The following is a 26,826-nucleotide window of genomic DNA, read 5'->3' on the forward strand; positions in this document are numbered from 1 at the left end:
GTCATCTGCAAAGGAAGACATGGTGCTGTGGCTGACATCCTGACGAAGCATTTGAATGCAAAAATTTTGCCTCACCTCACGATAAAAAACTCGCTTTACATGATTCCTACGGGACACGTCCCACGTGTGGCCTCAGCTGCCCCATGGGTGCCAGTGTTTACAAGCCAGCCAGTGCGATCGCATCTAAGCATACATTCGGTATATTTCATATTATCACAGTGTTTTTAGTGCTTGCAACTGCAAAATAAATCACCATGGGCCCCAGGAAAGCTTCTAGTGCCAACTCTGTGGTAAAAAGGGTGAAAATTACTATGGAAATGAAGAAAGAGATAATTGCTAAGTATGAAAGTGGAGTGCGTGTCTTGGAGCTGACCAGGTTGTATACCAAACCCCAATCAACCATCGCTACTATCTTGGCCAACAAAACAGCAATCAAGGAAGCTGTTCTTGCAAAAGGTGCAAGTTTGTTTTTGAAACAGAGATCACAAGTGATAGAAAATGTTGAGAGACTGTTATTGGTGTGAATAAACGAAAAACAGATAGCAGGAGATAGCATCTCTCAAGCGATATGTGAAAAGGCTAGGAAGTTGCATGACGATTTAATTAGAAAAATGCCTGCAACTAATGATGTGAGTGAATTTAAGGCCAGAAAAAGTTTGTTTGAGAGATTTAAGAATCGTAGTGGCATACATAGTGTGATAAGGCATGGTGAGGCTGCCAGTTCGGACCAAAAAGCGGCTGAAAAATATGTGAAGGAATTCAAGGAATACATAGACAGTGAAGAATTGAAACCTAAACAAGTGTTTAATTGCAATGAAACAGGCCTGTTTTGGAAGAAAATGCCAAGCAGGACCTACATTACTCAGGAGGAAAAGGCACTCCCAGGACATAAGCCTATGAAAGACAGGCTTACTCTGTTGATGTGTGCCAATGCTAGTGGTGATTGCAAAGTGAAGCCTTTATTGGTGTATCACTCTGAAACTCCCAGAGCTTTCAGGCAAAACAATGTCCTCAAGGCTAATTTGTGTGTGCTGTGGAAGGCAAACAGAAAAGCACGGGTCACTAGGGACTTTTCCTATGACTGGTTACACCATGCATTTGCCCCCACTGTGAAAAATTACCTAATGGAAAAGAAATTGGACCTGAAGTGCCTCCTGGTATTAGACAATGATCCTGGTCATCCTTCAGACTTGGCAGAGCGACTTTCTGAGGACATGAGCTTCACTACGGTGAAGTTTTTGCCTCCTAATACCACTCCTCTCCTGCAGCCCATGGACCAGCAGGTCATTTCAAACTTCAAAAAACTCTACACAAAAGCTGTTTCAAAAGTGCTTTGAAGTGACCTCAGACACTCGATTGACTAAGAGAGTTTTGGAAAGATCACTTTAGTATCCTCAGTTGTGTATACCTTATAGGTAAGGCTTGGGAGGGAGTGGCTAAGAGGACCTTGAACCCTACTTGGAAGAAACTGTGGCCACAATGTGTAGAAGAAAAGGATTTTGAAGGGTTTGAGGCTAACCCTGAGAATCCTATGCCAGTTGTGAAATCCATTGTGGCATTGGGGAAGGCCTTGGGGTTGGAGGTTAGTGGGGAGGATGTGGAAGAGTTGGTGGAGGAGGACAATGAAGAACTAACCACTGATGAGCTGCTAGGTCATCTTCAACAGCAAGAGGCCAGACCTGAGGAAACTGCTTTAGAGGGGAGAGAGAAACTGAGGAAGTTGCCTACTTCAAAGATTAAGGAAATGTGTGCAAAGTGGGTTGAACTGCAAACCTTTAGGGATGAAAATCACCCTGACACAGCTACTGCAAGCCGTGTTGGCAACCTGTACAATGACAATGTTATGGCCCATTTTAGGAAAGTCTTAAAGGAACAGGAGGTACAGAGCTCTATGGACAGATTTATTGTGTGACAGAGGTCCAGTGACTCTCAAGCTGGTCCTAGTGGCATTAAAAGAAGAAGGGAAGTAACCCCAGAAAAGAACTTGCTACCTCAAGTCCTAATGGAAGGGGATTCCCCTTCTAAACAATAACTTCCACACTCTCCTCTCCTCCCATCCCATCAATCATCACCAGATCTTCAATAAAGGTAAGTGTCATGTATTCTATTCTTAGTAAAGTAGTAACTGTGCCTGTCTTCTTCAGTTTGTGTGTATTAAAATTAATATTTCATGTGGTAAAAATTTTTTTTTTTTCATACTTTGGGGTGTCAGGAACGGATTAATCTGATTCCCATTATTTCTTATGGGGATAATCAATTCGGCTAACGATAATTTCGGCTTATGATGAGCTCTCAGGAACAGATTAATATCGTAAGGCAGGAGTCCACTGTAATCATTAGATACTTTAAAAAAATTCAAATATAAGAACAGAAATTTTGAATCTTCATTTAATGCAAAAAATTATTCAAAATGAACAGAGAATATTGAAGAACAGATACTAATGCACACACATGGTGCAAGAACAACACTATGTTGAAAAAGGTATAAAATACCGACAAGTTAATGAGTAAGACACATGCAACACTTGAGTAACTTTACTGTTGAAACGTTTCACCTGCACAGTACGCTTCATCAGTCAAATACAGAGGAGAATGTATTGTAGGTAGTAGGAGTAGTGGCGAGGTAAAGATTTAATCAGTCCATCAACTTTGGCGAAATAATTTGAGGTGGTCCATACCTCAGCCTGGAGAAGAGTTCAGCTCCATGGCACCGAACTCTTCTCCAGGCTGAGGTACTGACCATCTTGCCACTATTTCTACTACCTACAATACAGTCTCCTCTGCATTTGACTGATGAAGGCTTCCATGTGGGCAAAATGTTTCAATAATAAAGATATCCAAGTGTTGTATATGTGTCTTACTCATCAAAGAACAACACTAACAATAAGTATGTTAAAAATGGTATAAAATACCGAAAAGTTGATGATTAAGACACTTTTTTTTTTTCAACAAGTCGGCCGTCTCCCACCGAGGCAGGGTGTCCCAAAAAAGAAAGAAAATCCCCAAAAAGGAAATACTTTCATCATCATTCAACACTTTCACCACACTCACAAATTATCACTGTTTTTGCAGAGGTGCTCAGAATACAACAGTTTAGAAGCATATACATATAAAGATACACAACATATCCCTCCAAACTGCCAATATTAAGACACATGTGCAACAATTGGGTATCTTTATTGTAGGCTTCTTCAGTCAAATACAAAGGCAGCAGGTGTAGTAGTGAAATAATGAAGAAGTAATCAGTCCACCAACCTTGGAGAAATAGTATTTGAGGTGGTCAGTCCTTCAGCCTGGAGAAGAGTTCAGTTCCATGGTCTGGAACAACATGAAGCTGAAGTGTAGATGAATGGTTCAGAGAACCGACATGCTGATAAATTAGACATGTGCAACACTTGGGTATCTCAATAAAGGTGCCCAAGTGTTGCACATGTCTAATTTATCATGAAGCTGAAGCATGAGAATGGAGTTTTAAATACTGTTGAAGGTGAGGTGGAAGATTGTGAAGACATTGCAGAGGATGGGATTCACTAGTAGAAGCAAGAAGGAAAGAATTGTGGAGCCCTGCATCAAGCCTACTGGCCTAGCAGGGGCCAGTAGGCTCAACATATAAACTGAAGAAGCCTAGTATGTAGGCAAAACATTCCAACAGTAAAGATACCAAACTGTTGCACTATCAATAAGACAACACAATTCTTTGCTCTGACAGTACATGCACTAGTTATACGAAAGATAACTTACTTAAGTACATCATAGGTGTCAATGAGAGCAATGAATCCTGATGGAAATGCGATCGCAAATGATATAAAAGCTGCCAACTCTCCATCTGAGGATTCTGACTGCAGGATGTTCAGTTTATCAGCCAGAAGACTTCTCCATGCCAGTGACACATCTTTCAGATTCATCACTGCTCCAGTCTCCTTGTGGTTTAGTGTCTGTAAATTATATCTCAAAGTCAATCAAATTTTCAAAATGAAAAGAAGTAGAGAATAAGGAAATCAATTTACATCTAATAAGGTTTTGGTAATAGTTTACAGATTGGAAAATCCTATCTATACATACTCAGTGTTGGCTCTACTTTTTTTTAAGACACAGCTGCCTCCACCATTTATTCTCTTGCCAGAAGTGTGCTGGCATCACAGTTCAGACAGCCCTCTGAGGTGCAGCATCCTCACCTCTTCTTGAAAGTGCAGTCACTCTATTTTCCACCTTGAGGACTTGAGTCCTGCTAAATGATTTCACAGAATTCTTTCAAAAAGTTACAGCAAGGAAATGAGTGAGATGATAAAGGCCCAGAATGATTCAGTGTTTAGTGAGCCGTTAAACAGACTAAGAGTCGACAATCTATAAATTAATTTTTTATGACTGAGACTCAGAATTTAGTTAATTAAAAAATTTCTGATATTATCCTAACACCACAAGACTTTGAAAATGCAATAAATGACATACCCATGCACTCTGCCCCAGGCCCTGACTCGTGGAATTCGATGCTCATCAAGAACTGCAAGAAGCCCCTTTAGCATTCTATGGAGAGGAAGCATGGACACAGAGGTCATCCCACAGTCACTAAAAACAACAGACATAGCCCCACTCCATAAAGGGGGCCATAAAGCAATGGTAAACAATTACAGACTAACAGCACTAACATCCTACATCATGAAAATCTTTGAAAGGGTTTTAAGAAGCAAGATTGGCAACAGAGCCTTAAATATCCAACTTAATATACTGATAAATGGTTCCCCTATATCAAGACACACGGAAGGCAAATTTCTAGGTCTTCTCCTTGACTGTAATCTTAAATTTCAGTCCCACACCCATCACATAGCCAAGAAAATTTCCAAATCAGTAGGAATCCTTTCCAAGATATGATACTATGTACCACAAACGACACTCCTTACCCTATACCACTCTAATATGTCCTTACCTCACCTATGGTATTTGTGTCGGGCTCAACTACAGTCAACCACCTTAGACCCTTAATAACCCAACAAAAAGCTGCTGTGCAGGTGATAACCAACTCATGTGCTAGACAGTACACACCACCACTTTTCAAAAGACTCAACTTGCTAAATATACAAGACATACACTCATATTATTGTGCCTGCTCCATATACAGAACATTAAACTTCACTGTAAACCCAACTAAAGCTACTCCTTGACAGTTACAACAGAATGCACAGTAATAATGTTGGTAGAATTACCGACAATATGTAAAGTAAAAGGACACAAGTGCAACTAATGTGACATTTTATTGTGGCAACGTTTCGCTCTCCAGGAGCTTTGTCAAGCCGTAACGGCTCTCCAGGAGCTTTGTCAAGCCGTAATGGCTCTCCAGGAGCTTTGTCAAGCCGTAATGGCTTGACAAAGCTCCTGGAGAGAGAAACGTTGCCACAATAAAATGTCACATTAGTTGCACTTGTGTCCTTTTACTTTACAGAATGCACAGTCACAATACAAGGCATAAGGCACTTTTCAACATCCCTTGAGTCAGTCTCTCACTATGCAAGAACGCTATGCACACTAAGGGCCCGAAGTTCTGGAACTAGCTACCGGAACAGGTCATGGATTCCCTGACAACTTATAAATTTAGGACTTTGCTAAAAAGTCATCTTATCTCTCAATATTAACCAAACCAACCAAAACATCTGCTAATTAGTTTTATTATGTGACCTCTAGGCTTTTAATTCTGCCAATTCATAAAATATTACCACCTGAACCATTACTTGTAATATAGATTTTGTGTGCAATATCAAGATTATTTTACAGAACATTACTCCACCTTACTACCTCACATTTGTATTAAGTTTAAATAAGATTGTAAAACAGTTAACCACTACTTCTTGTCTAGTTTTAAGTATAGTTACTATGTACTTATTATCTTGTCTAGTTTTAATTAGTTACTATGTATTAGGATTAGTCTGCCCAAAATGCCCAGGCATGATAGTGGCTATCTTTGTACCTAGCAAATCAAAATTGTAATTACACATTGTAGCCATTACAAAGAAATAAACTTTATCTTATCTAAGATTGCCACCCACTTAGATACCCACCAGTGCACAACCCAGGGCAACATGGGTTTAGAGCAGGTCACTCCTGCCTATCCCAACTACTGGACCATTATGACATGGTCTTAGATGCTCTGGAGGACAAACATAATGCAGATTTTGTGAAAACCTTCGACAAGTGCAACCATGGTGTAATAACACACAAAATCTGTGATAAAAGAATAACAGGAAAGTTGGTAGATGGATCTATAACTTCCTAACAAACAGAACACAAAGAGTAATAGTAAACAAAGTAAAGTCAAATGTGACTATAGTGAAAAGTTCTATTCTACGAAGTACAGTACTCATTCCCATCCTGTTCCTCATCCTCATATATGACACAGAAATGTAAGCCACAGCACTGTGTCTTCCTTTGCAAATGACACCTCAATCTGCATGACAGTGTCATCTATCAAAGACACTGCAAGTATCCAAGTGAACATCAACCAAATCTTTAAATGGACTACAGAAAACCATATGAAGTTCAATGAAGACAAATATTAATTACTCTGATATGGAAAACTCGAGGAAATTAAAACTGTATCGGAGTATAAAACAAATGCCAACCACACAATATAATGAAAAACTAATGTGAAGGACCTGGAAGTGATAATGTCAGAAGATCTTACTTTCTAAGAACACAACAATATATCTACCACATCTGCTAGGAAAATGATAGGAAGGAAAATGAGGGCTTTCAAAACTAGGGATGCCAAGCCCATAATGATTCTCTTCAAATTGCTTGTTTTCTCAAGCATGGAATATTGCTGTACACTAATGGCCCCTTTCAAGGCAAGCAAAATTGTAGATCTGGAGAATATGCAGAGAACGTTCATGGCACATGTATAAGTATGATAAAGCACCTTGATTTGTACTCCCTGGCATGCAAGCAACAAAGATACATGATAATATACACTTGCAAAATCCTAGAGGGACTAGTCCCAATTTTTTTTTTTTTTTTTCAACAAGTCGGCCGTCTCCCACCTAGGCAGGGTGGTCCAAAAAAGAAAGAAAATCCCCAAGAAGAAAATACTTTCATCATCATTCAACACTTTCACCACACTCACACATTATCACTGCTTTTGCAGAGGTGCTCAGAATACAACAGTTTAGAAGCATATACGTATAAAGATACACAACATACCCCTCCAAACTGCCAATATCCCAAACCCCTCCTTTAAAGTGCAGGCATTGTACTTCCCATTTCCAGGACTCAAGTCCGACTGTATGAAAATAACCGGTTTCCCTGAATCCCTTCACTAAATATTACCCTGCTCACACTCCAACAGATCGTCAGGTCCCAAGTATCATTCGTCTCCATTCACTCCTATCTAACACGCTCATGCACGCTTGCTGGAAGTCCAAGCCCCTCGCCCACAAAACCTCCTTTACCCCCTCTTTCCAACCCTTTCGAGGATGACCCCTACCCCTCCTTCCTTCCTCTATAGATTTATATGCTTTCCATGTCATTCTACTTTGATCCATTCTCTCTAAATGACCAAACCACCTCAACAACCCCTCTTCTGCCCTCTGACTAATGCTTTTATTAACTCCACACCTTCTCCTAATTTCCACACTCCGAATTTTCTGCATAATATTTACACCACACATTGCCCTTAGACAGGACATCTCCACTGCCTCCAACCGTCTCCTCGTTGCTGCATTTACCACCCAAGCTTCACATCCATATAAGAGTGTTGGTACTACTATACTTTCATACATTCCCTTCTTTGCCTCCATAGATAACGTTTTTTGACTCCACATATACCTCAACGCACCACTCACCTTTTTTCCCTCATCAATTCTATGATTAACCTCATCCTTCATAAATCCATCCGCCGACACGTCAACTCCCAAGTATCTGAAAACATTCACTTCTTCCATACTCCTCCCCAATTTGATATCCAATTTTTCTTTATCTAAATCATTTGATACCCTCATCACCTTACTCTTTTCTATGTTCACTTTCAACTTTCTACCTTTACACACATTCCCAAATTCGTCCACTAACTTTTGCAATTTTTCTTTAGAATCTCCCATAAGCACAGTATCATCAGCAAAAAGTAACTGTCACTTCCCATTTTGAATTTGATTCCCCATAATTTAATCCCACCCATCTCCCGAACACCCTAGCATTTACTTCTTTTACAACCCCATCTATAAATATATTAAACAACCATGATGACATTAAACATCCCTGTCTAAGACTTACTTTTACCGGGAAGTAGTCACCCTCTCTTCTACACACCCTAACCTGAGCCTCACTATCCTCATAAAAACTCTTTACAGCATTTAGTAACTTACCACCTATTCCATATACTTGCAACATCTGCCACATTGCTTCCCTATCCACTCTATCATATGCCTTTTCTAAATCTATAAATGCAATAAAAACTTCCCTTCCTTTATCTAAATACTGCTCACATATATGCTTCAATGTAAACACTTGATCCACACATCCCCTACCCACTCTAAAACCTTGTTGATCCGCAATTCTACATTCTGTCTTACCTCTAATTCTTTCAATAATAACCTTACTGTACACTTTCCCTGGTATACTCGGTCAACTTATTCCTCTATAATTTTTACAATCTCTTTTGTCCCCTTCTCTTTATATAAGGGGACTATACACGCTTTCCGCCAATCCCTAGGTACCTTCCCCTCTTTCATACATTTATTAAACAAAAATACCAACCACTCCAACACAATGTCCCCCCCTGCTTTTAACATTTCTGTCATGATCCCGTCATTTCCAGTTGCTTTACCCCCTTTCATTCTACGTAATGCCTCACGTACCTCCCCCACACTCACATCCTGCTCTTCTTCACTCCTAAAAGATGATATACCTCCCTGGCCAGTGCATGAAATTACCGCCTCCCTTTCTTCGTCGACATTTAAAAGTTCCTCAAAATATTCCTACCATCTACCCAAAACCTCCATCTCCCCATCTACTAACTCCCCTTCCCAGGGAGGTACTACAGTCCTGCCAAGTGAGTGTAAAACGAAAGCCTGTAATTGTTTTACATGATGGTAGGATTGCTGGTGTCCATTTTTCTGTCTCGTAAACATGAAAGATTTCAGGTATGTCTTGCTACTTCTTCTTACACTTAGGTCACACTACACATATATGTACAAGCATATATATATGTACACACCCCTCTGGGTTTTCTTCTATTCTTACTAGTTCTTGTTCTTATTTCCTGTTCTCTCCATGGGGAAGCGAAACAGAATTCTTCCTCCGTAAGCCATGCGTGTTGTAAGAGGCGACTTAAATGCCGGGAGCAAGGGGCTAGTAACCCCTTCTCCTGTATATATTACTAAATGTAAAAGGAGAAGCTTTTGTTTTTCCTTTTGGGCCACCCCGCCTTGGTGGGATATGGCCGGTGTGTTGAAAGAAAGAAATCCATTTGTTCCCTAGGCTTTCTTAACTTGTTTAACTCACTCCAAAATTTTTTCTTGTTTTCATTAAAATTCCTTGACAGTACCTCTCCCATTCTATCATCCGCTCTTCTTTTGCACTCTCTCACCACTCTCTTTACCTTTCTTTTACTCTCCATATACTGTACTCTACTCTTCTTATAACACTTCTGCTTTATAAATACCTCTCATAAGCTACCTTTTTCTCTTTTATCACACCCTTTACTTCATCATTCCACCAATCACTCCTCTTTCCTCCTGCACCCACCCTCCTATAACCACAAACTTCTGCCCCACATTCTAATACTGCATTTTTAAAACTATTCCAATCCTCTTCAACACCCCCACTACTCATACCTGCACCAGTCCACCTTTCTGCCAATAGTTGCTTATATTTCACCCGAACTTCCTCCTCCCTTAGTTTATACATTTTCACCTCCCTCTTACTTGTTGTTGCCATTTTCCTCTTATCCCATCTACCTCTTACTCTAACTGTAGCTACAACTAGAAAATGATCTGATATATCAGTTGCCCCTCTATAAACGTGTACATCCTGGAGCCTACCCATCAACCTTTCATCCACCAATACATAATCTAACAAACTACTTTCATTACGTGCTACATCATACCTTGTATATTTATTTATCCTCTTTCATAAAATATGTATTACTTATTACCAAACCTCTTTCAACACATAGCTCAATTAAAGGCTCCCCATTTTCATTTACTCCTGGCACCCCAAATTTACCTACTACTCCCTCCACAACATTTTTTCCCACTTTAGCATTAAAATCCCCAACCATAAGTACTCTCACACTTGGTTCAAAACTCCCCACGCAATTACTCAACATTTCCCAAAATGTCTCTCTCTTGTCTATACCTCTCTCTTCCCCAGGTGCATAAATACTTACAGTAACCCACTTCTCACATCCAAACTTTATTTTACTCCACATAATCCTTGAATTAATATATTTATAGTCCCTCTTTTCCTGTCATAGTTTATCCTTCAACATTATTGCTACTCCTTTATCTCTATTAAAAACCCCTGACCTAATCCCATAAATTCCTATCCACTGAAACTCACCCACCCCCTTCAGCTTTGTTTCACTTAAAGCCAGGATATCCAGCTTCTTCTCATTCGTAACATCCACAATCATCTCTTTCTTATCATTCGCACAACATCCACGCACATTCAGACTTCCCACTTTGACAATTTTCTTATTCTTTTTAGTAATTTTCACAGGAAAAGGGGTTACTAGCCCATTGTTCCTGGCATTTAGTTGGCTTTTACAGCATGCATGGCTTACGGAGGAAAGATTCTTATTCCACTTCCCCATGGATATAAAAGGAAAAGTAATTAAAACAAGAACTAAGATAAAATAAAAGAAAACTCAGATAAGTGTGTATAAATATACGTGTACATGTATGTAAGTTAGAGTATGTAGGAAAGAGGGAAATTATTTCCCAGTAAAAGTAGGCCTTAGACAAGGATGTGTGATGTCACCGTGGTTGTTTAATATATTTATAGATGGGGTTGTAAGAGAAGTAAATGCGAGGGTCTTGGCAAGAGGCGTGGAGTTAAAAGATAAAGAATCACACATAAAGTGGGAGTTGTCACAGTTGCTCTTTGCTGATGATACTGTGCTCTTGGGAGATTCTGAAGAGAAGTTGCAGAGATTGGTGGATGAATTTGGTAGGGTGTGCAAAAGAAGAAAATTGAAAGTGAATACAGGAAAGAGTAAGGTTTGAGGATAACAAAAAGATTAGGTGATGAAAGATTGGATATCAGATTGGAGGGAGAGAGTATGGAGGAGGTGAATGTATTCAGATATTTGGGAGTTGACATGTCAGCGGATGGGTCTATGAAAGATGAGGTGAATCATAGAATTGATGAGGGGAAAAGGGTGAGTGGTGCACTTAGGAGTCTGTGGAGACAAAGAACTTTGTCCTTGGAGGCAAAGAGGGGAATGTATGAGAGTATAGTTTTATCAACGCTCTTATATGGGTGTGAAGCATGGGTGATGAATGTTGCAGCGAGGAGAAGGCTGGAGGCAGTGGAGATGTCATGTCTGAGAGCAATGTGTGGTGTGAATATAATGCAGAGAATTCGTAGTTTGGAAGTTAGGAGGAGGTGCGGGATTACCAAAACTGTTGTCCAGAGGGCGGAGGAAGGGTTGTTGAGGTGGTTCGGACATGTGGAGAGAATGGAACGAAACAGAATAACTTCAAGAGTGTATCAGTCTGTAGTGGAAGGAAGGCGGGGTAGGGGTCGGCCTAGGAAAGGTTGGAGGGAGGGGGTAAAGGAGGTTTTGTGTGCGAGGGGCTTGGACTTCCAGCAGGCATGCGTGAGCGTGTTTGATAGGAGTGAATGGAGACAAATGGTTTTTAATACTTGACGTGCTGTTGGAGTGTGAGCAAAGTAACATTTATGAAGGGGTTCAGGGAAACCGGCAGGCCGGACTTGAGTCCTGGAGATGGGAAGTACAGTGCCTGCACTCTGAAGGAGGGGTGTTAATGTTGCAGTTTAAAAACTGTAGTGTAAAGCACCCTTCTGGCAAGACAGTGATGGAGTGAATGATGGTGAAAGTTTTTCTTTTTCGGGCCACCCTGCCTTGGTGGGAATCGGCCAGTGTGATAATAAAAAAATAATATGTATGTTTAGTGTGACCTAAGTGTAAGTAGAAGTAGCAAGACATACCTGTAATCTTGCATATTTATGAGACAGACAAAAGACACCAGCAATCCTACCATCATGTAAAACAATTACAGGCTTTCGTTTTACACTCATTTGGCATGACAGTAGTACCTCCCTGGGTGGTTGCTACCAACCTACTACCACAGGACGGTAGTACCTCCCTGGGTGGTTGCTGTCTACCAACCTACTACCTATAAAGACACACGGCCTGTAAACCAGGCTGCCCATCTTTTGAAACATTTGTGGTGAGTGGATAAGAGTGTCACTTTGGGAGCCTTGACAATCTCCCTGTAGTGGGTTTGACTTCTGCTGACTGTGATCTTTCTCCGTATAAAACCACCTGTTTGTGTGTGCTGCACTGACACACTAAAATATATCAACAAAAAATTGTGGTATACAGTTTAACATATTGGGTAATAAAGTGTTATTCTCTCATAAATAATAAGTGTTATTTAACTGAAAATTATTGATTCAGTTTGAAATAATGAGTTTTACTTTTAAAATCGTACCATTTGTTCATTAGATACCTTTCTTATTGTGCATATAATTGTAGACAACAGTATAATAAATCCTACTTAATAGTCTATGTCTAATTATTAAGTAGTCTTTAAGCATCAGGATTAGTTTACCCAAAATGCATCGCACACTAGTAGCTTTCTTTTGTGCCTAACTGTTTCATTGCATGTGAACTACATTCCTCCATACTGCATAAATAAAAATTGGATTTTGAATTTGAAATAAGCCACAAATTGGTACCAATGTTTAAACAATGTTTTGGTTTATCTGGTTGTCATGTCAGGACAGACCAAAATGGCATCTAAAAAAAATTCATCTCCAATTTGCAAGTTAGTCACACTACTGTTCAAGCCATGATACTGGGACACTGTTTAAGGATGGTTTTGTAACTTTGTTTAAGCCATGGTTTTGTAACTTTGGTCAAGCCATGGTACTGAGACATTGATGAAGATATAACATTGTTGATGGAACAATTTACAAATGATCAGCACTTAGAGGAAGATGTGAGCTGTTCCAGCCATAGAATTGTGTGTTGTAAGCTGTTCCAGCCACAGTATTTTGGGCTAGTTGTGAACTGTTCCAGCCACAGTACTGTGGGTTACTTGTGAAATGTTCCAGCCAGGGTACTGAGGGTTAATCATGAAATGTTCCAGCCACAATATTGAGGGTTAATTATGAAATGTTCCAGCCACAGTTAAGTGGGTTACATGTGAATTGTTCCAGCCACAGTATTGTGGGCCAGTAGTGTACTGGTCCAGCCAAAGTACTGAGGGTTAGTTATGAAGCTTCCTCTCTTATGTGCAGGTTATTTATAAATTGTGACTTTGTTCCATCCATAATATTTTGACTTTGTTCGAGCACTGGAACTGTGACTTTGTTCAAGCACTGGAACTGTGACTTTGTTCAAGCAATGGTACTGTGACTTTGTTCAAGCAATGGTACTGTGACTTTGTTCAAGCACTGGCACCATGACCTTGTTCAAGCACTGGTACCATGACTTTGTTCAAGCACTGGTACTGTGACTTTGTTCAAGCACTGGTACCATGACTTTGTTCAAGCACTGGTACCATGACTTTGTTCAAGCACTGGTACCATGACTTTGTTCAAGCACTGGTACCATGACTTTGTTCAAGCACTGGTACCATGACTTTGTTCAAGCACTGGTACCATGACTTTGTTCAAGCACTGGTACCATGACTTTGTTCAAGCACTGGTACCATGACTTTGTTCAAGCACTGGTACCATGACTTTGTTCAAGCACTGGTACCATGACTTTGTTCAAGCACTGGTACCATGACTTTGTTCAAGCACTGGTACCATGACTGTTCAAGCACTGGTACCATGACTTTGTTCAAGCACTGGTACCATGACTTTGTTCAAGCACTGGTACCATGACTTTGTTCAAGCACTGGTACCATGACTTTGTTCAAGCACTGGTACCATGACTTTGTTCAAGCACTGGTACCATGACTTTGTTCAAGCACTGGTACCATGACTTTGTTCAAGCACTGGTACCATGACTTTGTTCAAGCACTGGTACCATGACTTTGTTCAAGCACTGGTACCATGACTTTGTTCAAGCACTGGTACCATGACTTTGTTCAAGCACTGGTACCATGACTTTGTTCAAGCACTGGTACCATGACTTTGTTCAAGCACTGGTACCATGACTTTGTTCAAGCACTGGTACCATGACTTTGTTCAAGCACTGGTACCATGACTTTGTTCAAGCACTGGTACCATGACTTTGTTCAAGCACTGGTACCATGACTTTGTTCAAGCACTGGTACCATGACTTTGTTCAAGCACTGGTACCATGACTTTGTTCAAGCACTGGTACCATGACTTTGTTCAAGCACTGGTACCATGACTTTGTTCAAGCACTGGTACCATGACTTTGTTCAAGCACTGGTACCATGACTTTGTTCAAGCACTGGTACCATGACTTTGTTCAAGCACTGGTACCATGACTTTGTTCAAGCACTGGTACCATGACTTTGTTCAAGCACTGGTACCATGACTTTGTTCAAGCACTGGTACCATGACTTTGTTCAAGCACTGGTACCATGACTTTGTTCAAGCACTGGTACCATGACTTTGTTCAAGCACTGGTACCATGACTTTGTTCAAGCACTGGTACCATGACTTTGTTCAAGCACTGGTACCATGACTTTGTTCAAGCACTGGTACCATGACTTTGTTCAAGCACTGGTACCATGACTTTGTTCAAGCACTGGTACCATGACTTTGTTCAAGCACTGGTACCATGACTTTGTTCAAGCACTGGTACCATGACTTTGTTCAAGCACTGGTACCATGACTTTGTTCAAGCACTGGTACCATGACTTTGTTCAAGCACTGGTACCATGACTTTGTTCAAGCACTGGTACCATGACCTTGTTCAAGCACTGGCACCATGACCTTGTTCTAGCACTGGTACCATGACTCTGTTCAAGCACTGATACCATGACTGTTCAAGCACTGGTACTGTGACATTCAAGCACTGGTGCTGTGACTTTGCCCAAGCACTGGTACTGTGACTTTGTTCAAGCACTGGTACCGTGACTTTGTTTAAGCCCTGGTACTGTGACTTTGTTTAAGCCCTGGTACTGAAAATTTGTCCAGATGGTGATACTGCTAACTTTTATTCCTAATAAATCTTTTATACCTGAGTGTGGAGTTCGTCGAGACTTGAATATGAGGAGACATAGGAGTGTGCGTGTGTGCCCTTGACTGGAATACCATACAGCTTTCCAGCTAAAACATTACTGGTTCCATCAAAACCACCTGAAAAACAAAACTCTGCATTTCAGTAAATCCTCATTAAAGCAGACTACAGTGGACCCCCGCATAACGATTACCTCCGAATGCGACCAATTATGTTAGTGTATTTATGCAAGTGCGTTTGTACGTGTATGTTTGGGGGTCTGAAATGGACTAATCTACTTCACAATATTCCTTATGGGAATAAATTCGGTCAGTACTGGCACCTGAACATACTTCTGGAGTGAAAAAATATCGTTAACCGGGGGTCCACTGTAATAGCAAATTGTCCAATTGTCTGTTGCTCTAGAATAATGTTAAAAATAGCAGAAAAGGTACTAAAGTAATCTACTGTATTCCTAATGCAGTCCTGTACATACAGTTTACACTAGAATACACCGTAATGGTAAAAATAGCAGAAAAGGTACTAAAGTAATCTACTGTATTCCTAATGCAGTCCTGTACATACAGTTTACACTAGAATAATGGTAAAAATAGCAGAAAAGGCACTAAAGTTACCTACTGTATTCTTAATACAGTAGTGTACACTGTTTACAGATACACTACAATGAGCTCTCTTATATTAAATTGTGGGTACTGGTGTTTAACGATGAAAGTGAAGAGAGTGGAGTGTTATGCTGTGCCCCTATTGGGCTAAGGTGGATGGTAGAGGTTCTTGTACTGAAGATGATGGTTGTACTGGAGTGTTTCAGTTAAGTCAGTCAGGTCAATTTAGTAAAGTCAATTCAGTAAGGCAATTCAGTCAGATCAATTCAATCAAGTCAGTAAGTCATTCAAGTCAATTCAGTCTAGTCAGTCTGTCAGTAAGTCAGTTTATTCAGGTAGTTGTGATCTGTGTGTCATTCTTTTCAGGAGATGAAAAGATCACAACACAATTCACAAACACAGCTAGCTCTGAGAAGAGAATGGTACGAGACACGTATACACCGAGGTCTGGGAGAGGGGTGGGGGTGAAGGGAAGCTGGGTTGCCTCCCTCCCCCCCCAGAGACGGGGGACTGGTCCAGAGCCAGGCGGTCTCACAACACTGGGTAATACCCATGTAGCCTGCGAATGACACTAAATTTTTCCCCGCCCACAAACTGAACCATGTTAAGTCAGTTTTAGGAAGTGTTGTATAAAATTATGCCTCAATTTTTCAATAGTGTAAAAGTTAAAATGTGGAAAATAAACTCGAAAATGCCCGAAATGCCCCGGCATGAATGTGGCTTTCTTCGTACTTAACAAATAAAAATTGTAATTACACACTGTAACCTTTGCAAAGAAATAAAAGCTTTATTCATTATTAACGGTCTTCTGTGTTACTATTATTATCATTCTTTCTTTGAACAAACAGGCTGTCTCCCACTGAGGCAGGGTGACCCAAAAAAGAAGAAAATTTCTTTTTACATTTAATAATTTACACAGAGGGGGTTACTAGCCCCTTGCTCCTGTCATTTTATTCGCCTCTTACAACACACATGGCTTTTGAAGAAAGGATTCTTCTCCACTTCCCCATGGAGATTATCATTATCATAGTTATGACTCAATTGGTAATAATTCAGGATGGACCAAAACATCATTTAGAAATACCTATCCAATTTGTTAGTTGTGAACTGCTCCATCCACAGTATGGGGGTTCGTTGTGAACTGTTCCAGCCAGGGCACTGAAGGTTAATTGTGAATTGTTCCAGCTACAATATTGAGGATTAGTTGTGACATGTAGCCATGATACTGAAGGTTAGTTGTTACTTGTTCCAGCCATGGTAGCCTGGGTTAGTTGGTAATTACTGAAGCCAATGGTACTGTGACTTCTTTTAAAATACTGCCATAGATGTTTACCTAGTGTCGTCGTACATGAAACTCATGATACTAATGTTATTTTGAAAGGATTTACAGATTTTAATAAATTCTTTACTTCTGTTTCAATGAAGTTATTTTTATTGGTTATATACTTATTGCACATTACTGTTTCAATTATCTTAGTAGGAAGTTTAAGAGGAGAGGAAGGAACTGAGATGAGAGGAATAAAGAGGCAGATGATGAGGGAGGAGGAGGAAGATGGAAGAGGAAGGGTAAGAGGAAAAGGAAGGGAGGGAGGGGAAGGAGGAGGAGGGGGGATGAAAAGGATGAAGTGAGAAGGAAGATGAGAGGACAAGGAAAGACAAGGGAAAAGGAGAAGGAATAAATGTATAAAATAAATTTGTATTACAATAACATTTTGACATATGAAAAGTTACTTTCCGAGTAGGGTTCGATGAGCCTGTAGTAGCAACAACCTTCACAAAATATCCCTGTTTGCCAGTTTAAAACATTGTTTTCCCTTTCAAGAAACTTCCACGTCCCTTTCGTTATGAATCATCCACCATATTGGATTCTCCTCTGGACTGGTCACTTAACTCAATGACACACTAAATCAATCTAATTAGTAACCATTAACATGGGGTGGTAGAGGGTCCATGGTTCATCAAAACCTTATTTAAATAAGATCGATATAATAAGGTCTCTTATCAAGCTGCTATATATATATAATAGTGCAATTTTTTGGAAATATGAGTGATGGGAATGAATTACTCATGCTGTCTTATACACAATGCCTAAAACTGTAAGCTAGCACTAGAATTTAGTAATATGCAAGTTTTAGGATTAATTTGCCCAAAATGCTTTTTATAATAAATGGCTTTCTAGAGATCATGAATTTATATCAAATTTTATCTGTACGAATTGTTTTCAAAACTGCGATCAAATATGTAACTCTGACTACTGGAACTATGTATGAGCAATAGAAATAAATATTTTATTTAATGAATACTGCATACTGAGGCCTTTCCAAAAATACATTTATTTCATTTCACAAAGAAGTACTAAACCCACAGGGGTCATAAAGTGCCTTTAGGAATGTGACGTAGTCAGGATCAGTCTAGGAAGAGAAAGGGTAGCAATAAGTCTTTGGAGAAAGAGCCCTTAACTGACATCAAGGTATCTCCCTAAAAGAGATCACAATATAAACAAAAATTAAGCACTAAATTAAAAAAAAAATATACATGGTTGCAGAATGAAGTAGCAACTGACCAACATAAGCATATTTGGATGCAGTGAGACCTCCATCAGGTCCCTGAGCTCTCCTCAGACCAAATTCGAGTAGCTTAATCTTGCGACCAGCTGCCATTCTGTACCGAGCAGCATTTGTAGCTACCAAACTGAAACACAAACAAATTTGATTCATTATCCAAAAATAGACCAATACATGACTTTATTAAAAATCTAACCACACCAGCTATCTCGCATCAAGGCAGGGTCACCAAAAAAATCAAACACACATTGATCATCAATCAGTAGTTGTCTTGCCAGAAGTGAACTGACATCACAATTCAAATAACCCTCCACTGCAGTATCATTACCTTTCCATCAGAATGAAGGTACTGCCCTTCCCACCTCTGTTCTAGTGTGTACACCAGCTACGTACACTCACTTACGTAGACTTCAACCATTATATAATAGTGGTCACATGACCACTATTATATAATGGTGTCATATGAGGAGACTAAAATGCTCGGAGCAATGGGCTGGTAACCCCTTCTCCTGTATACATTTACTAAAAAAGAGAAGGAGGAAAACTTTATAAAACTGGGATGCTTGAAAGTGCATGGATGTAGTGTGGATGATAAGGAAGAGATGATTGCTAATGTTATGAAGGAAATGAAGTTGAGTGTCCTAGCACTAAGCGAATCAAAGCTGAAGGGTGCAGGTTAGTTTCAGTGGGGAGAAATAAATGGGATTAAGTCAGGAGTATCTGAGAGAGTTAGAGTTAAGGAAGGGGTAGCAATAATGTTGAAGGATCAGTTATAGAGAGAGAAGAGGGAATATAAATGTATAAATTCAAGGATTACATGGATTAAAATAAGGGTCGGATGTGAGAAGTGGGTCATAGTAAGTGTGTATGCACCTGGAGCAGGGAGGAGTGAAGAGGAGAGAGAGAGAGATTTTAGGAGATGTTAAGCAAGTGTGTAGGAACTTATGAGCCAAGTGAGAGAGTAATTGTTGTAGGGGACCTAAATGCTAAAGTAGGAGAAGTGAATAGAGAGGGTGTGGTAAGTAAGTTTGGGGTGCTAGGTGTAAATGATAATGGGGAGCATTTGATTGAACTTTGTTTAGAAAGGGGTTTGGTTATAGATAACACATTTTAAGGAAGAGAGCATAAATAAGTATACAAGATATGATGTAGAGCAAAATAACAGCAGTTTGTTGGACCAGTTTGTTGGGTAGACTTCAGGATGTACATGTTTACAGAGAGGCCACAGATATATTGGATCACTTTTTAGTTGTAGCTACAGTGAGAGTAAAAGGTAGATGGAATACAAGGAATACAGAAGCAGCAAGTAAGAGAAAGGTGAAGGTGTATAAACTAAAACAGGAGGCAGTTAGGGTAAGATGTAAACAACTACTGGATGATAGATGGGCTAGTGAGAGTTTAGGTAATGGGGTTGAAGATGTATGGGGTAGGATTAAGTATGTAGTGTTTGTGTGTTCAGCAGAAGTTTGTGGTTACAGGAAAGTGGGTGCGGGAGGGAAGCAGAGCGATTGGTGGAATGATGATGTAAATAGAGTAGTAAGGAAGAAAAAGTTAGCACATGAGAGGATTTTACAAAGTAGAAGTGATGTAAGGAGGGAAGAGTATATGGAGAGAAAGAGAGGTTAAGAGAGTGGTGAAACAATGTAAAAAGAGAGCAAATGAGAGTGGGTGAGATGTTATCAACAAATTTTATTGAAAATAAGAAAAAGTTTTGGAGTGAGATTAATAAGCTGAGGAAGCCTAAGGAACAAATGGATTTGACAGTTAAAATAAGGAGAGGAGAGTTATTAAATGGAGAGTTAGAGGTATTGGGAAGATGTAGGGAATATTTTGAGGAACTGTTAAATGTTGATGAAGATAGGGAAGCTGTGATTTAGTGCATAGGGCAAGGAAGAATAACATCTTGTAGGAGCAAGGAAGCGCCAGTTGTGAGTGTGGGGGAAGTTCGTGAGGCAGTGGGTAGAATGAAACAGGGTAAGGCAACTGGGATTGATGGGATAAATATAGAAATGTTAAAAGCAGGTGGGGATATAGTTTTGGAGTGGTTGGTGCTATTATTTAATAAATGTATGGAAGAGGGTAAGGTACCTAGGGATTGGCAGAGAGCATGCATAGTTCCTTTGTACAAAGGCAGAGGGGACAAAAGAGAGTGCAAAAATTACAAGGGAGTAAGTGTTGAGTATACCTGGTAAAGTGTATGGTAGAGTCATTATTGAAAGAATTAAGAGTAAGACGGAGAGTAGGATAGCAGATGAACAAGGAGGCTTTAGGAAAGGTAGGGGGTGTGTGGACCAGGTGTTTACAGTGAAACATAGGTGAACAATATTAAGATAAGGGTACAGAGGTTTTTGTGGCATTTATGGATTTGGAAAAGACATATGACAGGGTGGATAGGGGGGCAATGTGGCAGATGTTGCAGATGTATGGTATAGGAGGTAGGTTACTGAAAGCAGTGAAGTTTTTTTATGAGGATAGTGAGGCTCAGATTAGAGTATGTAGGAGAGAGGGAGATTATTTTCCAATAAAAGTAGGCCTTGGACAAGGATGTGTGATGTCACCATGGTTGTTCAATATATTTATAGATGGGATTGAAGATTGAGACACTTATGCAGCATATGGGAACCTTTATTCAGGAAACGTTTCGCCACACAGTGGCTTCATCAGTCCAATACAAAGAGGAAGGCGTAAGGAGAGGAGGAGTATGAGGTAATCAGTCCCTCAGCCTGGAGTTGATGTGTTCAGTCCATCAATCTTGTAGAATGTACAGCATAGGGCTGTAGACGTGGCTTATATACTGTAGCGAGGTGAGGTGAAGCAGGCGGAGGCGGGGTCATAGTGGTACCATCCACTAGTCGAAGTAGGTCTTCGTCCAAAGGTTGAACAAGTGTTGAAGAATTCTTTGTAACAAGATCCCATGATGCTGCAGTGTCTGACAGTTGTGATGAATGGTTTGAAAAAACGACAAGTTGAAGATTGAGATACTTATGCAGCATATGGGAGCCTTTATTCAGGAACACATCGACTCCAGGCTGAGGGACTGAATACCTCATACTCCTCCTCTCCTTACGCCTTCCTCTTTGTATTGGACTGATGAAGCCACTGTGTGGCGAAACGTTTCCTGAATAAAGGTTCCCATATGCTGCATAAGTGTCTCAATCTTCAACTTGTCGGTTTTTCAAACCATTCATCACACATAGATGGGGTTGTAAGAGAAGTCTTGGCAAGGGTCTTAGCAAGAGGTGTGGGATTAAAAGATAAAGAATCTAACACAAAGTGGGAGTTGTCACAGTTGCTCTTTGCTGATGACACTGTGCTATTGGGAGATTCTGAAGAGAAGTTGCAGAGGTTGTTGGATGAATTTGGTAGGGTATGTAAAAGAAGAAAATTAAAAGTGAATATACAAAAGAGTAAGGTGATGAGGATAAAAAAAGATTAGGTGACAAAAGTCTGGATATCAGTAAATAACAAAAAAGGCACAATACCGTGACTGGAACGATACACAAATAACCCGCACATAAAAGAGAGAAGCTTACGACGACATTTCGGTCCGACTTGGACCATTGACAAAGTCACACTGTCCAAGTCGGACCGAAACGTCGTCGGAAGCTTCTCTCTTTTATGTGCAGGTTATTTGTGTACTGGATATCAGATTGGAGGGAGAGAGTATGGAGGAGGTGAATGTATTCAGATATTTAGGAGTGGACGTGTCAGCAGATAGGTCTATGAAGGACGAGGTGAATTGTAGAACTGACGAGGAAAAAAGGGGCAAGTGGTGCACTAAGGAGTCCTTGAAGACAAAGAACTTTGTCTGTGGAAGCAAAGAGGAAAATGTACGAGAGTATAGTTATACCAACACTCCTATATGGGTGTGAAGCATGGGTGGTAAATGCTGCAAAGAGGAGAAGGCTGGAGGCAGTACAGATGTCATGTCTGAGGGCAATGTGTGGTGTGAATATAATGCAGAGAATTTGTAGTCTGGAAATTAGGAGGTGCGGGATTACCAAAACTATTATCCAGAGGGCTGCGGAGGGGTTGCTGAGGTGGTTCGGACATGTAGAGAGAATGAAATGAAACAGAATAACTTTGAGAGTGTATAAATCTGTAGTGGAGGGAAGGCAGGGTAGGGGTTGGCCGAGGAAAGGTTGGAGGGAGGGGGTAAAGGAGGTTTTGTGTGCGAGGGGCTTGGACTTCCAGCAAGCAAGAGTGAGCATATTTGATAGGAGTGAATGAAGACAAATGGTTTTTAATACTTGACGTGCTGTTGGAGTGTGAGCAAAGTAAACATTTATGAAGGGATTCAGGGAAACTGGCAGGCCAGACTTGAGTCCTGGAGATGGGAAGTACTCTGAAGGAGGGGTGTTAAAGTTGCAGTTTTATAACTGTAGTGTAAAGCACCCCTCTGGCAAGACAGTGATGGAGTGAATAACGATGAAAGTTTTTCTTTTTTGGGCCACCCTGCCTTGGTGGGAATCGGCTGATATGTTAATAAAAAAAAAATAAATGACCACACTTCAACTGTGGATGCTCCATGAGCATCTTTTGGTGTCATTACAAATGGGAAAAGATTCTTTGTAAGAATTTTTTTTTTTTTTTTTTGGGGGGGGGGGGGATTTTGCAACACCAGGAGACACCTCAGGATTTGGGGTTGAGAGAGTCAAGGGGTTAAGGGTTAATGCTCCAATTCAGACCAAATACCATTATAAGTTTTTTCTCCTATGCGTGAGTTATTTGTATATTGTTAAGGTCATGGCATGGTGCCTCTTTATTTAAAAAAAAAAAAGTGTCACAGGATAGTGAAAGTAGGCCAGCTTACCTTGCATAGTTCACAAGGGTGAGCATTGTAGTCTCCAGAAGCTGAATGACAATCAGAGGTCCATCCAACACTAGCAATGGAACTCTGGTCAAATAATAGTCTTGTCTTAATTTCTGTGTGAAAAATGCAAAAATCTAATCTAAAAAAAATATGAGAAAACCTTAAATGTTAATTCTGAAAATGGGCAAAAACTTAAAATAATCTGGCACGATCATTCTTTAAAATAAATGAAAGAGAAATTATTAAACAAAAAATACAATTTAGTCAAGTGCTGTACTTGCATTAGGTTTTGACAACAGTGTGTCGATTAAGTCATTTTTTAAATATTTTGGGGGAAAAATTGAAAAAATACACATTATTAACCCTTTGAGGGTTTTCGTCGTACTAGTACGTCTTACGCGTAGGGGTTTTTGACGTACTAGTACTCATAAATTCTAGCGGCCTCAAATCTAGTGGGAGAAAGCTGGTAGGCCTTCATATGAAAGAATGGGTCTATGTGGTCAGTGTGCACAGTCTAAAAAAAATCCTGCGGCACACAGTGCATAATGAGAAAAAAAAAACTTTGACCATTTTTTTTTAATAAATCAGCGACTTTGCAGTGTATTTTCGTATGGTATTTATTGTTGTATTCTAGTTTTCTTGGTCTCATTTTATAGAATGGAAGACATATTACTGAAATGAGATGATTTTGACTGGTTTTACAATGAAAGGTGCCTTGAAATTGAGCTCAAAGTAGCAGAAATGTTCGATTTTTACCAAACTTCAAAAGTAAACAAATCGTGCCAAGCGTGCAATACACGTCAACTGGTGAGTCTAATATTCTTTCACAAGTGCACCAATAATATTTATACCATTTTTTACACTAATGCAGTAGTCTGCATAACAGTAAATCTTATATTTTTTGTGAGAATAAAAATTCAAAGTGGAAAGCAAAAGAATATAAGAGGGGCCTTGAGACGTGACTAATGACTAGAGGAAATGTCATTTTAGTGCCAGGAATGTCTTTCTTGTTTATTCTGGACCCTATTCGAAAATTGGCATCTTTTGAAATTTGTGTGAAATTGGCAAAATTGCTAAATTCTGACCACTGTACTGGATAGTTGAATTTATAAATGGGTGGTTTCTTGCACCCATTCGATAGAAAAAATGGAGTTCTAGCGAAATATTCATGTTTTTTGTCGACTAGTACAGTGAAATTGGCCGAAAATGGGGCTCAAAGTGGGCAAAATCGCCGATGCGTAAACATCGCCGAGACCGCTAACTTTGCGAGAGCATAATTCCGTAAGTTTTCTATCAAATTTCAAACTTTTGATGTCGTTATGATCGGGAAAAGATTCTCTATCTTTTCATAAGAGAAAATAATTTTTTTTTTTTTTAAATTTGGCCGACCCTGAGAACGAGTTTCGGAGAGGGCCTGTCGACCCTCAAAGGGTTAAGAAGAACATGTTATGAAATACGGTACCTTGGAAACACTACTTTGCCTTCATCAATGGCATACACCTTCACATCCTTGGTGGTGATGCTAGACAGGTAATCAAAGAACTCTGGCTCCACACTCTCAGGCATTGTCTCCTTCAGGTACTGAATATCTGAAATAAATGAACCAAAGTTTGTTGAAACTTTACTAGTACAATTTGGAATTATACATGTCAGCTACACTACCTATATATACTACTGAAAAGAAATAAATTTGTATAAAATTAACAACCAATATTTATTTTTTTTAATTAATGGCCATGACTCAAGAAATCGTAATGACACGATTGCAAACAAACCATACCCCCGGCCGGGATTGAACCCGCGGTTCAATCCCGGCCGGGGGTATGGTTTTAATGGCCATCCCCCACCATAGCAGTGATCCAAAGAAAACACATTCATCATCATTCATTCAATTTTCATTTTATCAGAAGTGCGCTGACATCACAATCAAGATTATTCTCCAATTGCAACATCCCCACTGCTTGGTGGGAGACGGATGATGTAAAAAAAAAAAAGAAAAAGAGCTTGTCGAGGTTTCTGTGATTTTGTTTTAATAGAGGATTTTTTTTTATGAAACCAGCAGTTACTTTACATGATCTCCACTAATACCTTGGCACTCACAGGCAAATAGCCCGAGGAACTCTGTTATATTTAATAAAAATAAATAAAATTTTCCTAGGTAGTAGGTTGGTAGACAACAGCCACTCAGGGAGGTACTACCCTCCTGCCAAGTGAGTGTAAAATTGAAGCCTGCAATTGTTTCACATGATGGTAGGATTGCTGCTGTCTTTTTTTCTGTCTTATAAACATGCAAGATTTCAGGTACGTCTTGCTACTTCTACTTACATTTGGGTCACACTACACATACATGTACAAGCATATATACATATCTACATGCCCCTCTGGGTTTTCTTCTATTTTCTTACCAGTTTTTGTTCTTGTTTGTTTTCTCTTATCTCCATGGGGAAGTGGAACAGAATTCTTCCTCCTTAAGCCATGCATGTCATAAGAGGCGACTAAAATGCTGGGAGCAAGGGGCTAGTAACCCCTGCTCCTGTACAAATTACTAAATTTAAAAAAAAGAAACTTTTGTTTTTGTTTTTGGGCCACCCTGCCTTGGTGGGATATGGCCGGTTTGTTGAAAGAAGTAATAAAATTTTCTTTCATAAAACACAGAAAGCGTTAGACAAAAGTTTTGCTAAGAGGAGTGACCAATTTTAGATGAGAGAGATGAAGTTCACAAAAATGAAGCCGTTTAAGGAGCTGAGGGAAGGTGATGTGGTGTAGTGAAACAATATTAGTCTGGTGGAATTAGTTACAGTGTAGTATAAAGGATGTAGTGATGTCTGGAAGCTACTGCAAGTGAGATAAGAAAATTTATGATGGATTCTAAGATTAAAAAGGACAAGTGACAAAATACTGCAATATGGGACCCCTCATCCTAAAAGTTGATAGTCAACCCAAACTTTGATCACCTTCTCTCCCACCAACTGCTGGAGCAGCTGAAACTGTCTGTTTCAATCCTAAGACATGTAAACAGTGGAACACCAAACCCCCATGTAGCGTCATACAGACTTCCAAGTTGAAAAAAAAACTGCCAATATATGAAGGCATTTGGCTAAACCCTTCTGGATGTTAACACACCAAGATGTTTGTCATCTACTTCAACTTGTGCAAGCCAAGTTGTTAATACATTCAACAGCCTCTCCATTACTTTATTTATATACACAGAACAAGAAAATTAGCCATCAGCTCACAGCTTCACTGGTGCTCAATCCTTATCTGGAGATGGCCAGAACTGCAGACTGCAAGGGATTATATCATGCAGCCAGATTAAATAAAGCTCCAGTAAAAGCAAATGGGAGGTGACATAGTATCATATATTGCTCTCCATCCTTCAACAGTGAAGGAGGGAGATGCTGACAGATCTGCAATTGTTTTACCCAGTCAAAACAACAAGCTATAAGGCTACCTAGAGTCCCCAGCATCAAGCAGGAGAAATGGTTTTCACTGCTCCAAGCCCAGGAG

At 39.8% G+C, this 26,826-nt stretch overlaps 1 protein-coding gene across 2 annotated transcripts in view; it reads right to left on the reverse strand.

Moving 5' to 3' along the window:
* Positions 1-26,826, reverse strand: part of Naprt (nicotinate phosphoribosyltransferase) — a gene marked incomplete at its 3' end in the record, with an annotated part of 185,360 nt that overhangs the window by 23,226 nt on the left and 135,308 nt on the right. For both annotated transcript variants that reach the window (XM_070101068.1, XM_070101067.1), the window contains 5 exon segments: positions 3,742-3,935; positions 15,341-15,459; positions 18,506-18,633; positions 23,320-23,403; positions 24,782-24,908. In XM_070101068.1, coding sequence (XP_069957169.1) covers positions 3,742-3,935; positions 15,341-15,459; positions 18,506-18,633; positions 23,320-23,403; positions 24,782-24,908 — 652 coding nt within the window.

The sequence above is a fragment of the Cherax quadricarinatus genome, chromosome 75 (assembly GCF_038502225.1).
Source record: "Cherax quadricarinatus isolate ZL_2023a chromosome 75, ASM3850222v1, whole genome shotgun sequence".
Lineage (NCBI taxonomy): Eukaryota > Metazoa > Arthropoda > Malacostraca > Decapoda > Parastacidae > Cherax > Cherax quadricarinatus.